The 18152-nt window shown below is 37.6% G+C and overlaps 1 protein-coding gene across 1 annotated transcript in view; it reads right to left on the bottom strand.

Moving 5' to 3' along the window:
* The window catches only part of LOC139477946 (structural maintenance of chromosomes protein 5-like), a 243022-nt gene that overhangs the window by 113247 nt on the left and 111623 nt on the right, over nt 1-18152 (bottom strand). The window contains exon 12 of the mRNA XM_071260398.1: nt 15253-15461. Coding sequence (XP_071116499.1) covers nt 15253-15461 — 209 coding nt within the window. The remainder of the gene's footprint in view (nt 1-15252; nt 15462-18152) is intronic.

Here is an 18152-nt window from a genome sequence, read left to right as displayed (position 1 = left end):
TACAATCTAGTCATCTCATTCAATACTTTTTTGTTTAGTACAATTTTGTGTTCCTGAAAACCTACAAGTTTTATGCCTTTACTTGATTTTACCCGGTTGGGCTTTAAATTTCTAGTCAAGTGGTACAAATCTCAATTAGATAATTATGGTGAGTGTTCTCAGAAAACCCTGTGTAGATCTTTTAGTAAAATGTATAATGGTTTCTGAGTTATACACATTTTTTAGCCTAAGTCCAGTTTCTTGCCAAGGAAAAAAGCCCAAACTGTTAAAAGGCATCAGATCACTACTAGACCTAACTATGTGACAAATTTGAAGAAATATTGCACGTTTTTCAATATCTGCTCCAGAAATGAGCACTAACCCCATTTTAAGTCAAAGTAAAAGTCGTTGCTATGGAAACTCAAAAAAGTTGTTTTTAAAAAAAATCACAATCTATCGAAAGGCACCAGTTCACCATCAAGACTATCTCAGCAAGAGATCCAATTTACTTCAATTGCAGTAGAGTAGTATAGGTAATGATGGTTCTGGAGCACTTCAACAGGAGCCATATTTATATACCTATCCTGCTACTACAGAGGGAATTTTTATGCAAAAACGATGACGCGATTCAACGATCGTCATGAGTCGTATTAAAAGAAACTTCAATATTAATTAATAATGAATAAAATTTACTATAGCCCACGAGGATATTGGAAAGGTATAGGAGCAATAAAAAAATTAGCCACTGCTGCTAAGGTATCTAAAGATTTGGCCAAGGATTGGTTAAAGAAACAAGCGATGTGGCAAATATACTTACCAGCACCGCATTATATACCGAGGAAGAAGTTTGATATTTTTACAACGAATGAAGTTCATCAGGCAGACCTCTTGTTTCTTCCCCATGATAAGGTAAGACGCAAAACGTATCAATACGCTTTAACCGTAGTGGATGTGGCTAGTCGATACAAAGAGGCTGAGCCATTAACTTCGAAAGATTCAACAGAAGTAGCTTATGCACTGAGCCGTATATTTAAACGCTGACCACTAAGCCTAAGCTATTTCAAGTAGATCCCGGTCACGAGTTTATGGGATCATTAACTAAACTGTTAACAAAGCACGATGTCGAAATCAGGCGTGGTGAAAAAAGAGGCCCACCGTAGTCAAGCTATCGATGAAAGATTTAACCGGACATTAGCGGAACGTTTGTTTGGCTATCAGTATGGGATTGAAATGAAATCAGATCGATTAAGATCAACCGAATGGGTGACACGATTATCAGCTGTTGTATCAGCGTGGAATAATGAAGTAACGAGATTAATCGGGAAGAAACCATCTGATGCGATTAAAATGAAATCTGTGACTTCCGAATCTTCAGCACCGCGGAGAGGCAAAGAACAAAATCTTCCGGATAGAGTAAGCGTAAGATATTTATACCAGCCAGGTGAACTCGAAGGAGGCCTACGTCATACAACCAATCCGATTTGGTCCCTTAAGACATATAACATTAGTCAATTGGTTATGAAAGAAGGAGAGCCTATTCTTTATTATCTTAAAGATGGACCGGGCAGGGCATTTGTACGAGAAGAGTTGCTCAGTTCCCAACGATACAGTATTACCACCATAACCATAAGCATTGGTAGTTACACCATCCTTATCAGTCCATGTCTTTGTATCTAAGGGGGATAATGATGTCTTGTTCATTCTTAATCCATATATCCTATGATTGTAACTTCTTAAAGAGTTCATCTCGTGTTTGAATGTTCTACCATTGAATAATGCTTCTTTATACTGTTCATGTTTGATATGCCTTTTTACCACATACTTCTTAACACCCTTAGCTTTTCTTATCTCTCCATTATCGGACTTCTTTATAGAATACATCTTAGGTCTTAATCCGACATACTCCGCAATAGGGGTCCCAGCACATTCATCCTTCGTCTTACCTAATACCTTTTTATTTACAACGCTGTGCAGTGGATTATCTTTTGGGTAATTACTCGTGTCGTACATATCTATTTTTTCTGCTATATAGTTATACACATCCTCGGTTTGTATTTCCATCAACAAAGAATCTGTGTCGCTTTATAACACCTCGCATCTATCGCCGTATTGCTTCTTAAGTTCGTTGTAATAAAAGTCATACATTAAGTGTTTTGACAAGTCCAGAATACTCATACCAACGTACACCGGTCTGTTGAATTTTATATTACTTTCCTGCATATGTAGTGCAGCTAAGTCGTTATCGAATATCTTGCTTGTGTTAAAAGCCAGACTGGCTATAAGTTTCCTGAGTCTTTCTTCCTCCTTAGACCTGACTAATTTAACATCAACACGCTTCCTTAGATTCTCCATAGTTTTACCAAATACTGAGTTATTCATGAGCTTATATAGATTCTTTTCAAAATCGCTGGTAGCTATCTTTCTTAAATCTGTGTTCAGCCTTATATAGGGCTCCATCCAAGGGCTTTGATCAAACTTTAGAACTCTGTGTATTTTCTTAGTTTCATACCTAACGATAGATACAACTGGAGATTTCTGTAGTGAACTATATATTTTGTCTTATCCATCAAATTTGGTACGAATTTTTCTACGTTAGCAAATCTAGTATCACCCATCAAGGAGTGTTGATATTCCGACATCCAAACTTTATTCACCATTAATCTTTCGGGAGCTCACGGATAACTATTATGGTCTTTGTGCAACTCTTTTGGATATTCCGAGTCAACTTCTAGTATGTACCCTTTATCTGTGGGGATATCATTCACATCAACCCACTCAAAACCACCCGTGGGTAAAGGTTGACTCATAACCCATCCATACAAATTATTGGTGTCGAGATAAAATATATGCGTGTCAGGTTTACTCGGATCATATCCTTCCACTAATTTATTATTAGCCTTAGAATACCTTTTCGCTGTCAACGATATACCACCTCTTAATCCTTTCTCAATAAACAAGTGCATATCGTAATCAGTGAGTAATTTTAGTTCTACACCGGTCTTCTTCAACAATGCATCCCAAGATAGTCCAGGACTGGAATAGTACCATGCCGGGTCCAAGCCGTATTGTTTTAAACATGTCTTTCTAAATATCTCAAATATATCGGCGAGTAACAGTACATCGGTTTTTAAGTACAGATCGTGATAATCGCCTAAATTCTTACAACCTAATTTATCCCAGACCGTCAGAGCATGTTCATAATCGGCATCGGTTATTTTAGATCCTGTTAAGTTACTATAGAATGATTCAAGGGGTGGTAATTTAGTTTTGTCGAATCTAGACCCATCATCCATATATTTGTAAAGATATACACCTTTTCTCAACAACAAATGACGAGTTAACAGATCAGTACATTGATTTGTTATTGCAAAGTCATCGGGATTGTTCACATTAGCTAAATTGTCCAGGGAAGATAACAGAAACTGTACAGAGTCTATGAATCTAAGCCCATTACTTTGCTTTATTCCCATCCTTGTCCGTATAATGTATAGTTTAAGTCAACGAGAATGATATATATTTTTCCATATAATTAGCAATGCACGCTAAGCCACCGTCAGTCTTTGAGATAGCTTGCATGATGAGATGAGAATCATATCCTCTAAGGTTGTGAAACACAACGGGGATCGGTATTGTTTGAGAATTCATTTTTAGTTTCAAGTCACTTGTTATGAGCGGCTCCCTGATATTTACCCGTGACGTGGCAATGATCTCTTACGGAATTCCCATTCAGGGGTTTATTACAAACATGACAACTCGTTGACTTCTTATAGGCCCTCCATCATCCTTTGTCATACACATGGGTTTCTTACGCGATAAATTATCCCTGATTATTCTCTCTTCGTTTTGTAGATATTCTAGGAACTTTCCCGCTGCACAGGGACCTCTGTAAATCACGGGTGGTATTTTTTACTATGTAAATCATCTAACTCCTCGTTAATTTTGCTCGATACAATGGGCTTAACATCATTAACATCCATGTTGGAATTAATATCCATCTTCCAACCTCTTAGATATTTACCAACGCCGGCTGTGGGTACAAATTTTAACTCATCAACTGGTTGATTATTTTTATCAACATCATCGGATTGATTATTATCTAGTAAATCGATCAATTCAGCTTTTCTCATTCGAGAATAACCTCTCAGCCCACTGTTTTTCGCTTGAGCTTTGAGTTCTCTAACAGTCTGGGGTTTGTTGTATTCCAAACCGAGTAAATTAATCAATTCAGCTTTCCTCATTCGAGAATATCCACGTAGACCACGTTGCTTTGCCAAAGCTTTCAGCTCTCTGACAACATAAGTCATTGTGATATATAAATACATGTAAATTAATGTCTAATTGTTTTCAATTCTACCCAATCGATTTATCTCATTTCGGTAAGCCTTTTCCCACTCATAAATAATTTGAAACCGTTTCTTGTCAGAACCGTGACTCTTACATAAACAGTAACTACCTTTGACCCCAATCCCACATACAGAACACAAATAATTAATGTGCCCTTTTCTAATTGCAATGGAATGGATTCCACAAAAATCCAACATACGGCTCTTTCCACAAATTTGTGATTGGCCCATGCGTATGAGTTTACATCTTGATGTGCCTCTCGCCATTGTGATAAGCCATCAGGGTAACTAACAGCGGAACAGCCATTCAGCGCTATTTATAGATAAGCAGTCAGGATTATTATGATTTCTTTTTCAAATCATTTTTATTCCAGTTTCAGTGGTTACATACACAGTGATATATATATAGCAATTAACATTTTGACACCGCATATTTGGAGCATGGCAGATTCAACATCCTTAAATGTCCTTGCTTACGCAGTTCATCATTAATAAAATCTAATCTGAAATAATAAACTTTTGCGAAAGAATGAGGATTTCAAACCACATTATTACATAATAACCACTAATGTTCAATTTATCGTATTTTGCTATATTTGCTATAATTTGCTATTTTTGCTATAATTTGCTAAGCAGTTGCTATATTTTGCTATAATTTTGCTATATTTGCTATAAGTTGCTAAGCTGTTGCTAACATTTGCTTACCAGTTGCTATTTTTGCTAAGCAATTGCATAAGCAGCTGCTTGATCGGTTTTTAATACGAGTTTACAGTGCTTCGTTTCCGCTAACAGTTTTCTGACTTTATCCCGTTCGGGCTTGGTATAAATAACATCATTTTCGCGAAGACATTCCTCAAATGAATCTCGGTCTTTGCAATGAAACAGGGCTACCCATTTGGTCTGCTCTCTCAGATCTTTCAGGACAGAGTTGTATTTTTGAGTAAGTACCCAAACGCTATGCTGAGTATGTCTTCCGGATAATGCTAAATATGAAAGCATATCTTTCTTTTTTGGTAAGTTCTTTACTCGCATCGCAGTCGTCTATTATGAAAAGGGTTGATTCTATTTTGTATTTTTCGTGACATACTCATAAACAGTCTTGTAAACGATTGCCTGGATCAACTCTGTGCACCCCGGGATCATCCATTACCCAATCTCTCGATAGGTATGTTTTATTAACGTTTATAGTCGGGCACACAATAACAATATGGTCGAAAACATCCTGATAATGACTTTGTAAAATATCTAGAATAAAAGCTGTTTTTTCCACAACCCGTTTGCCCACAGATGATAGCGCAGTGCGGTTCTTTAGGTAAAAGATTATTAATAGATCGCTTGCACGAATCTTCCATTCTGTATATTAAGTTGTGCGTCAATAATCACTTACAAATATATGTTTAATTTACCAGCTGATTCCTGGAGCTTTGTTATCTGCATAGTAACACCCTGGCTAGCAATTTCTATTCTCCACCCACTGCCGTGTAGTTGGTAATCATCTGTTGTTCGTATGTCGAGCCATAGCACATACTTCGTGGTAAGGAATTCAGCCATTGACACATCCCCGAGAGACAGATGTTTCAAGACCGCGTTAACTTCAGTATTAGGGAATTACGAGGTCTTGACAAGGCAATGCAAACAATGCGGGGAGAACTCATCAATAATATAGCCAAGCTATCCGAACTCGACAAGCATATAGCTTATGAGAAAACAAAGCTTGAACAGGCAGGCGATGAATTCAGTAGACGCCGCGTTGCAGGAAGAAAAACTTAGAAGACAAAAATCGGCCCGCCTCGAAGCGGCTTCCAGTAATAGAAAGGCACTTCATTCACAAATCAGTAGAATTCGAGAAACTTTCGGTCAAGTCCTCAACGATGATACTACACTGGCCGATAAAATTAAAACATTGTTCAGAGAACAGGGGATAACCATTGCCAGTATTTTAACCGCATTAGGATATATTATATCAACTTTGACTCTCGCATTAACCGGTGGTACAGGAGGTGGCAGACCCCCTGGTGATAAAAATGGTGTAAAAGAGTGGATAAAAAAGCATTTAAAGGCATTATGAGAAGCACTTGGAAAGCTCGCTGGGAAAGCCGCGTCTGCACTTCCAGGTATAATAGGGTGTATTGTTTCCTGGCTCTTGAATTTATTCACAAAGACCACCACTTGGCTTAGTCAAAACTTGTTGGCACTGATCGTAGCAATTGCAGGGCTGCTGTACTTATCCGTTAAGAACTATTTAACCAAATCATGAATAAACCAGCAGCCACACCACTATAAGAGGTGTTTTTTCATCAATGTGTTGTTGATGTTTAGCTGCAATGTGTGGTGGCACTCAGTAGATGTGTTAGTAGGAGCGTCAGTAGATATCTGTGGCTTGACTATTCTCGTTTCGCCTGTGTTTGTTTGCGTTATTAATTCGGTGTTAATATCTGAATTTATACCTGTTTTTTGCTGATCGGAAGCAATAACAATTTTATTATTATAACTTATCACTTGACCGATCTTAAGTTCCATATTACTAGGAGACATGTATAGTCCCAGCGCATAAACGTAGTCTACTTTGGATTGAGCGTACTGTAATACATCTTGATAATGTTTCATAGAAAAAGCATTAAATATTAAAAGCATCCTCCACGTATGCTACAAACTGTTTTTGCACATCAAGCGACGTCCCAGAACCAATTATTCCCGTTCGTGTTCGTGTTTGTGATTGTGCACCAAGAATTGCCCATACATAAGTTCTTATTGATTCATTAACTCTTACAACTCCTTTGTTAGTAAAATTATTTTCTGTTTTATCATTAAGAAATTCATTCCAAGCGTTTGCGGCATCGTTCAGTTGCACAAATTTTGTAACAATATAAGCTAAACCACCCTTAAAACTCATAAGATCTCCTCTCCAATCGTTACTCAGCCATGATTAAGATTATGCAATTTTACAAAAAGATTGTTTTTCTGTAACAACTTACATGGATCGAATGGTTGATGAGTTTTTTAACTAAATCATCGCTTTCTTCTTTAACAGTTATTTGTCCATTGTACGGAACACCTAGATCATGGTTAAGTCCTTTAATATGCCAATCTTTACTCGTAGAAATATTAAATTCCTGACAAATACGCTCATACGCGAACCTATTGTACGGATTATTTGATGCATTCCATGCTTGATCCTGTGGTAATGAGGCACTAATTTCTTTAAGAATACGTCTAACCTGATAGTACATGTGAAATGATAAAACAGACTTATTTAGTTCAAATCCTGGAGCATAAAGAGATAGACCACATCCTGTTGTTGCATACCATATGGCAAAGTTTAACTGATTCTGGCAAAATTGCATCGGATTGTGGAACCAATCATGCACCATTTTATCGCTAGTTGCCATGACCCTATATTTTTCAAAGATATCAGGGAATTCAACCAAAAAATTAGCACCAGAGGCACTTACTAAAATCGACTGATTCGTAATGTAACTTGATTTCATATTTAAGTTATGATATAGTATCTTTGTATATTTAATATGTACAGTGCCGTGCCAGTTATATTCGTACGATCCATAACGGTTTATAACCGACGAATATTTTATGAGCACAAAAATGTTTCGCGTAGCGTCAATAATGCTCGGAACCATGTTAAATTTGACATGACGACACTTTGATCACGTGACCGTCACGTGATGTCCTTCAAAGTGTCGTCTGCTGTTTAGATCAAAAACATACGATAATCAGTGCCAACATGGGGAGAAAATCTAAGGAATTGAGTGGTGATGTGAAAAGAATAGCATTAAAGTCAAAAGAAGAGGGGAAAAGTTATCAAGCGATTACTGACCTGTTGGAGGTTCCCAAGTCTACTTTGGGTAGTATTTTTGCTAAAGTTCAGCGAACGGGTTCGGTAGAAAACATCCCGAGACAAGCTAGACAAAAAAAGTTGTCAGACAGAGATCGCACCACGCTGTTCAGACTCATTAAACATAAAAGACAGAGACCTTTGAAGGACATTACTGGTAATTTCAATTCGGTGAGAGACCAACCTGTCCCGAAAAGAACAATTCAAAGGGAATTATACCGAGAAGGATTATTCAGGCGCATCACGAAAAAAAAGATGGTTGTTAGGGGGGTGAACAGAAGAAAACGTGTCTTGAGGAAAAAAACTGTCACTGATTTTTGGAAAAATGTAATCTTTACTGATGAGAGTCAGGTGGTTATTGGAAATAATAATTGTGTATACATTTGGAGAAAGGAAAATGAAGCCGATCGACCCAAGTGCATGTGTCCCCCTCGAACCAGGAAGTTGAGTTTGATGGTGTGAGGGAGTATCAGTTATAATGGTGTGGGGACTTTGGTGCGTGTAAATGGTAACATCAATGCCCAGAAATACATAGAAATTGTGGCCAATAATTTGTGGCCAGTAATTTGTAGACATTTTCCAGACAATAACTATATATTTCAAGACGACAATGCGCCCGTTCATAGGGCAAATATTGTGAAAGAATTCATCGCTGACAATGCCATAAACACGATGTATTGGCCAGCACAATCACCGGATTTAAATGTTATAGAAAATGTTTGGCTAAAACTAAAGAAAAAACGAGTCGATATGTAAACAAACGGCGGCCATTTTGGATCGTACGAATATAACTGGCACGGCACTGTATGTTACATTCCCGGGAATAACAAATGGTCAGTCTATTCAACTGCTTCATACTATCGATAACTCGACTGGACAACTTGAAGTCGCTATCTGCGATGTAACATATTACCCACGGTGGACCAATATAAGTGCTGCGAGACATAATAATCAGATAATAATAAATAGAAGAGAACACATTATACCAAATGGGTATTACAGTGTATGCTCACTAAATGATGAAATTTTTAAGCCTTTGGGAGCTAGTCTCACACAAAATGAGTCGAATGGGATGCTGATTTTAAATTCTGGAGAAAAGATTATAATTCTTGCCCAGAGCATAGCAGAAACACTTAGACTTAATATTGGAGGAGTAATAATATTATCACCCCAGCAAATATTGCATGGAGTTAAATTACCCTATTTAGTTCCCTATCAAGAGTTGTGCATCCATCTTGAACAGATCAGTACAACGGATAACATTCAACTCGAAAGTCCTTCTACTCTGCTGAGAGCTATTCCAGTCAAAGATGAAAAATACAATAGCGGTAGAACGGAATCTTTCTCATCATTACAATGTAAACAAGAGTCATCCGAAGATGACATATCCCCCTGACGTGGCATGTCGGTTAACTGTGTGTACCTTCAAATGTATTTAGATTGGCAAGGAAATCTTTTTCCTTGATGCCAAAACCAGAAATATAATGAAGGTTATTAAATATTTGTTCATGTAGCTCACTTTCTGATGATCTCAAATGTCAGGGGCTACAAATTAAAAAGATTAAAATCTATAAATAACAAACTGCACTACTAATGAACATGATTGATATGTGCATAAAGTTTGGTGAATCTCTGTCGCATGGTTTAGAAGATATGCTCCAGACGAGGACATTACCCTAAGTTCATCAGTTTTCAATTTAAATTGAAAAAAGAAAAAAAAGAAAAAGTAAAAAAATTGTTACTAGCAAAGGCACATTACATAACCTGCTTGATAGGTGTAAAAACTTTTGAGAAGCTAAGTTGTATGGTTTGGGAGATATGGTCCGGACAAGAGCACCACCCTCAAATTTCCTAATTTCATCATACTTCCATGGAAACGACAAAAATAAAAAAATTCTAAAAATCTCTAAGTAGCAAAAGGCACTACTATGGAGCCTGATTGGTAAGTGTAGCAAGTTTTGGGAAGCTAGGTTGTACGGTTTAGCAAATATGCTCCGGACAAGAGCACTACCCTCAAATTCCTAAGTTCATCATATTTCCATGGAAATGACAAAAATAAAAAATTCTAAAAATCTCTAAATAGCAAAAGGCACTACTATTGAGCCTGATTGGTAAGTATACCAAGTTTTGTGAAGCTAGGTTGTACGGTTTAGGAAGTATGCTTCGGGCGGACAATGATTACAGACGGACGGACGGACAGACGGACATACTGAGGGCTATATCCCCCTGTCATTATATGTTGGGGGGATACAAATTAAAGCGTGGTATTATTTGAGACCTCAAAATTTCTGTATTAGATGTAAAACATCAACCTGTACATATAGGATACTTGAGTGTAACACACCATATTATAAATAATGGTTGATTCATCAGGCACTGGAACACTCAGACAATGTAATACAATTGCGCTTTCCTATCTCAGAGACACAGAAGGATTCGGTAAACACGGTACCGATGGTAAGTTATACGCTTTACACTTACAAAAAATGTATACAAGCAGAAAGAAGTTACATTCGAAGGTAATCTAGGAGATCTAAGCGATGTCAACGTTAGTAGACTCCATAAAAACACTTCGTATAATCTTACTCGCAACTATGATCGAAGCAAAAATCGAGTGGCTACTGAATATCGTCATTACCCCACCATATGTGATGACGGGTAAGGCACATAATTTAACCAAGATAAGAAATAGTGAGATCGTACTCGGGGCTTATATCCCATCAAAACGAAAAAGTGTGTTAGTCTCTCCCCTGCCAGAAAACCCAGGCCATATGTTATTTAGTCGTCCGGCAGTAAAAAATGTTAGCTTAAATTTGGTTACTGAATTCAATGATATTAAAGATAACTTGAGTGCAATACCTGATCTTTCTACGCTTATTATTGAAGTCTTGTTCGGAGATGCACCAGAAGATGCCTTTGAAATAATACCAGGTCTATCGATTAAATGGCTTAAGAAACACCAATGTCAACGTTGCAGTATTATTTATATGGGAGCATCCCCCATTGCAACCCTTGAAGGGGTCCAAATTATTAAAGGTGACAGCATTTCTCTTACTAAGATATTCATGCCGTATAATATACATTTAATAAGGTTGATGTATACTCTCAAAACATTGAAGCAAGACAAATTAAAGACTATTATATGATATAATAATATATACTATGGGTTTATATCCTGCGCTGGATGAAAAGATGGATACTGTTGATGGATTTCGATTACCGTATTCGACCCATTAAGTTTCTCTCCCCCAATAAGAGCCCCCCCTTCCCAGTTCCGAAAATTTCTAAAGTAATTATTTCGTTTTAAATGAAAATCGTCCGGGAATCGAGGTTTCCGGATATTTGAAGTCCGTATAAGCTGGGCATGACTGTATTCTGTTTATTTTAGATATTTGTGACTTTGAATATTATACGCAGCGAAATCCTGCAAACGAACGGGTGATGAGAAACTTCGTCAGTACAAATTCGAAATTTGAGATAAAAAAAAATCACCAGACATGTTGATGATTAAATCGTATTTTTTGTTCAGCTAGGCATCGTTTTATAACCAGGGATTAAGATTGCCTTGTGCATTTTCTCGTAAACTAAGCCGGACACAGCAATCAGCTGTACACACGTTTTCTTGGAATCTACCGGTGATTCGGTCAAGACACACCCAATGATATAACTTCACAGGATTTTAAATGCAAGGATCGGCAAAAGTTGTATCTGAAACTATTTTTTTATCAGGAATAATATATTCCAATATCTTGTTAATTTAGATGCAGCTTTTACTAAACATATTTAAAATAATAATAACCCTAAGCAAAGCAGCTGATCGCTATTGCCGGGTATTATTTTTTACATGGAACCAGTCTGACCAGTCACCGTCAAGGCTCCCGTGCACGTGATCGCAAGAATTATGTGTTGACATAGAATCGTCCAACAAAAACAAATATGACTTTTAACAGATCAAAGTATGGCATTTATGATATATGTATCCATTCTCTGTCAACTTATGTTCGTTTCAAGGCGTCAATAGCGGTAATCTGACCATGGTTGCTGTTAATAACGGTGAGTTGTGTGATCTTCCGATCGCTTCACACACGATTTCGCCGAATTAATTAAAACAATATTAAAAGGAATTTTGAATAAAATTAATGAAACAAGCATGAAATACTCACATCCCCCGCCAATATGACATGTCGGGTGTGTGCAATGCATTAGCTCCTGTGAACTATGTTCACTGGGCCTTTTTGTAAAGAAATATAGTATGTTTTTCAAGATCTGCTCCGGAAACTAGGACTACTTCCATTTTCAGTCTAAATCAACGTCGTTGCCATGGAAACTCGAAAAACAATTTTTAAAAAAAATCCCAAACTATCCAAAGGCACCAGTTCACCGCTAGACCTATCAATGTGCAAAATATGGTGAAGAAAAATGGTCCGGTTTTCAAGATCTGCTACGGAAACGAGGACTACTTCCATTTACAGTCTAAATCAAAGTCGTTGCCATGGAAACTCTAAAAAATTATTTTTTTTAAATCCCAAACTATCAAAAGGCACCAGTTCACCACTAGACCTATCTATGTGCCAAGTTTGACGAAGAAATATGGTATGGTTTTCAAGATCTGCTCCAGAAACGAGGACTACTGCCATTTTCAGTCTAAATCAAAGTCATTGCCATAGAAACTCAAAGAATAAAAAAAAATTAAATCCCAAACTATCAAAAGGCATCAGTTCACCACTAGACCTATCTATGTGCCAAGTATGACAAAGAAATATGGTACGGTTTTCAAGATCTGCTCCAGAAACGAGGACTACCTCCATTTTCAGTCTAAATCAAAGTCGGTGCCATGGAAACTCAAAAAATAACTTTTTAAAAAATCCCAAACTATCAAAAGGCACCAGTTCACCACTAGATCTATCTATGTGCCAAGTTTGGTGAAGAAATATAGTACGGTTTTCAAGATCTGCTCCTGAAACGAGGACTACTGCCATTTTCAGTCTAAATCAAAGTCGTTGCCATGGAAACTCAAAAAATAACTTTTTTAAAAATCCCAAACTATCAAAAGGCACCAGTTCACCACTAGATCTATCTATGTGCCAAGTTTGGTGAAGAAATATGGTACGGTTTTCAAGATCTGCTCCTGAAACGAGGACTACCGCCATTTTCAGTCTAAATCAAAGTCGTTGCCATGGAAACTCAAAAAATAACTTTTTTAAAAATCCCAAACTATCAAAAGGCACCAGTTCACCACTAGATCTATCTATGTGCCAAGTTTGGTGAAGAAATATGGTACGGTTTTCAAGATCTGCTCCGGAAACGAAAATGTGACGGCCGGAAAGACGGACGGACGGCACCCATTCCTATATCCCCCTTCCACTCCGTGGCGGGGGATAATATGTTACAAACAAAAGTTCAGATATACAAAGAACCCTTTTTATAGCCAGACAGTGTAATTACATGAATAATTTGCGATCTTCAGTATGGATTTGTTGACATGGTATTTCGGGTGTTTCGTGATCACAGTAATGTCTTTCCATGGAGGAAAAAACATCAAAACTCATTAATTTGTGTATAATGCGCACCCCCTTCTACACAGCTGTGTTTTTTGGGAAAAAAAGTGTGCACTATTCTCAAGCAAATATGGTAAGGCTTACTGATGAATTTACGCCAATTTGACTCTGAATTGGTCCCAATAAGCGCCCACCCCTTCTGTCTCTTTTTAAGCGCCCTGGGCGCTAAAATGGGTCGAATACGGTACATCAAATAAGCGACATAAAACAAAGAAAAGAGAAGGAGAGGGAGTTGAGACTTAAATTGTATAAAAAGTATCGCAGAGCTGTGAATGCTCTCGACGGAGTTGACACCGCGCTTGTAACGGCTAGCATGGGACTCGGTGTAGCCGGTGTTGGTTTATTATCAACTATAATCACCGCGCCTATCGTACTTGGCATGGAAATAGCCGCCGGAGTCTCGGGACTGGCAGGAATAGCGATGAAATTTATTTCTCGTAGGTTGCAAAAGAAAGCATTAAAACATGATAATATTCGGATACTCGCCGAAGCAAAGTTGAACAGCATTGAGGACCATATTTCAACAGCAATGGCTGATTGTAAGATATCCGAGGAGGAGTTTCGTTTAGTTTTGTCAGAACTCATCGAATACAATGCAATGAAGCAGGAGATTCTATCAAAATCTCGTAAGACCAGTGGTATTAGCAAAGACGAGAAAAAAAAGTTCATAGAACAGGGGAGGCAACAAGCGTGTCAATTATTCCGTGCCAAAACCAAAGAACTGGTTGGAGATTAAAAATAGATTGCTTACTATCATTAGATCGTACCGCATAAAAAATCATACATTCATTTAGACGAATGCTTACATAAGTATATAATAATGGAGAATTACAAACCAACAAAGGAAAAACTTGAAAAAGCTGTCGAAGCATTTATGCTCAGGGACAAAATTATCAAATGGAGAGAATTACCACAGGGTATATATTATATCAGTGATGTCAAACCAACTAAATACAGTCATCAATTGTCACCAATTACCAAGAAGAGTATATAGTCTGGTCTCCTAGTAAAATGAATGAAGAACTTAGTAAAAATGTTGAATATCACTTTGTTAAAAATAATGGTATACGTATGAGTAAAAATAATAGAGAATATTTTCATTACAATTTAGTTTAATGTAAGGCGATCATTGAATCGCATCATCATTTTCCCCCTGTAGTGGTGGTATAGGTATATAAATCTGGCTCCAGTGGAAGTGGTCCAGAACCATCATTACCTATACTACTCAGTAGCTATATTGTTTGTTTGTTGTTAAACGCCACACCCAGCTATAAGACGACAGTCTGCAAATAATCAAGTCTGGACTGAACAGTCCAGTGATTGATATCATGCGCATCTATCCATGCACTTGGGATCATTGACATGCATCAATCAAGTCAGCGAGCCTGAACACCCGATCCCGTTAGTTGCCTCTTCCGACAAGCATAGTCGCCTTTTAGGGCAAGCATGGGTTGCTGAAGACCTATTCCACCCCGGATCTTCACAGGTCAGTAGTTATAGTGAACCATGTTGCCCCACTCACCTGTATGCAGCTAGTGGCTGGGGAGGGCGGAATGATTCCACTGCTTCTACTGGCATCTTGACCACATTTACTTTCAACCTTTGTTCGTCTCTCATAGTTGACATGAATAGCTCCAAATCATTAGGATCTTCACACACAAAGGCTCTCATGTCATTGAAACTGATGTGATTTTCAACATATCTTGCATCGGCAGCATTTTTCATGTTAAGCTGAAAGTACACATATAAAGGAAGTTGATCAGTGTAAATGAATAATCAGATTAAAACGGAACAACTTTGTGATACATAAAATAAGAATACATTTAAAACTTTCATTCATTGCCATGACATTGACCAATTTAAAAAAAAACAAAAAAAACAATAAAATATATTTGCAAGTACTTTCAAAACAAGCAACACCCACGGTACTTTGGGCCCTTTGAATTACCAGTGATGATTCTACAGCCTCATACCAGATTAAAGAACCTTGCCTCTAGCTAACCACATATTGTTACCACTGTAAGAAAGTTACTAATCCCTGGTTGAATGACAACGCTTTTAGACAAAGAAAAAATACTACCGACAAAAAATAAGGGGACAAACGATTTGAATGTAGCTATCATAACTTTGAGGTTTTCATTTAAAATACTGTGGTGTTGAATCTGAATACAACATTTAATCACAAGGTCATAGCACTTCAAGCAAGAACATCATGTGATGCACATGCACACAGAAGTCAAAGTGTGTGAGCTTTTATAGAGGAAGTCCAATCATTAATTCAATTCAGCGAGGCACATACTTAAAAATGCCAATTATCAGCGTAAGATGTAAGTTGTCCCCCTACTGGTCTAAGAGTTGGGGTAATGTTGAAGTCTGGTTGTCTGAAATCAAAATCCATTAACAAAACCAGGTCCATATGGTTTTGTACAACACAGGGTTCTTCAAAACAGTCAGTTAAAGGGCACACCTCTTCCCCACAGGCAGGGTCCGTCTCTAAAACTGCAGTGATGTTGAAAGTTCAAATCATCTGTCGTAGGGAAACTGGTAAGTGAGCTTTACCTTTCAGGAGAGCATGAAAAGTCCTGACTAGCCTGGATGTGCCCTTTTTGGGGAGTTTCCTGACTAACTCTGATAGATTCAGCTGGATGCTTCTGTGTTCTAGCAACCAAGTTGTTCTTAGAAGTCTGATACCTTTCTTTAGTCTCCCGACTAACCTCATCCAAGACAGATCAAAGTTTGTTACCGAAAATGTGTGGTAGTCTGTAATCGAGGTCCGTAAGCAAAGCCTTGTCGATATGATTCTGAGTAACTTGGGATATTTGTTCTGTAGTCAGTCTATACACCTGCACCTGCCTCTGCTTCGTCATTGGAAAACTGAAGAGTGGGCTAGTCCATGAAGGCACGCAAAAGTAATCTTTTCCCGCTTGAATGTCTTCTCTTGGGAGGATCCTGGAGGTCTCTGGGTGTACCCTAGCTGCCAGGCAATGGTCAATGACTGGAAGCGTTCCTTGTTATCTCAACTAACATCTATGACAGACCATAGTTTTGGACACACAATTTTTTCAGCTACAGCTAGTTTAATTTTTTAACTTGTAGCCATATGGCTACCAGTATTTTTTTCCATGTAGCCAGTAGAAAAATCAACAAAACAAGCCAAAATTTTAGGTAGCCAAAAAACATTTGAATTTATCTTTTATCAAATAACTATAATAATATGTACAAGTCATAGCACTAAGCTTGAAATTGTATATGAGTTTACTTGATTTTAGCCTTTTGTGACTCGAATGCTTAAATTTATTTTACCAGATGACATATACGGTGGCCCATAAGGGACTTGGAGTCTTACAAATATGTGATAAATCATGTGTAAAGAAGATATTGAATCGCTGAAACGAAAATGTCAAAAACTAAAATAAAAATGTCAAAAAACTAATCAACCATTCAATCCAAGTAAGTTGTTACAGAAAAACAATCTTTTTGTAAGATTGGATAATCTTAATCATGGCTGGGAACTTTCGAGTAACGATTGGAGAGGAGATCTTATGAGTTTTAAGGGTGGTTTAGCTTATATTGTTACAAAATTTGTGCAACTGGATGATACCGCAAACGCTTGGAAAGAATTTCTATATGATAAAACAGAAAATAATTTTACTAATTCAGGAGTTGTAAGAGTTAATGAAACGACAAGAACTTATGTATGGACAATTCTTGGTGCAGAATCACAAACACGAACGGGAATCATCAGTTCTGGGACGGCACTTGCTGCGCAAAAACAGTTTGTCGCAAACGTAGAGGATGCTATTAATTCACCAGTTGACATACCATCTTCTATAAAACATTATCAAGATGTATTACAGTACGCTCAATCTAAAGTAGAATACGTTTATCCCCCGGGACTATACTTGTCTCCTAGTAATATGGAACTTAAGATCGGTCAAGTGATAGGTTATAATAATAAAATTGTTATTGCTTCTGATCAGCAAAAAACAGGTATAAAGTTAGATGTTAACACCGAATTAATAAGGCAAACAAACACAGGTGAAACGGGAATAGTCAAGCCACAGACACCACAACCATATACTAACGCACAACCACAAGTGCCACCATATATTGCAGCTAAAAATCAACAACATATTGATGAAAAAAAAACGCTTATAGTAGGCGGAGTTGCGGCTGGTTTACTCATGATTCGGATAAATAGTTCTTAATGGATACGAACAACAGCCCTGCAATTGCTACGATCAGTGCCCACTAGTTTTGACTAAGCCAAGTGGTGGTCTTAGCTAATAAATTCAAGAGCCAGGAAACAATACTCCCTATTATGCCGGGAAGTGCAGACGCGGCTTTCCCAGCGAGCTTTCCCAGTGCTGAACCTAATGCTTGAAATGCTTTTTTATCCACTCTTTTACATCCTTTTTATCA

This window comes from Haliotis cracherodii, unplaced genomic scaffold (assembly GCF_022045235.1).
Source record: "Haliotis cracherodii isolate W230 unplaced genomic scaffold, xgHalCrac1.p SCAF_1, whole genome shotgun sequence".
Classification (NCBI taxonomy): domain Eukaryota; kingdom Metazoa; phylum Mollusca; class Gastropoda; order Lepetellida; family Haliotidae; genus Haliotis; species Haliotis cracherodii.
This window is presented reverse-complemented; position numbering and strand designations above follow the sequence as displayed.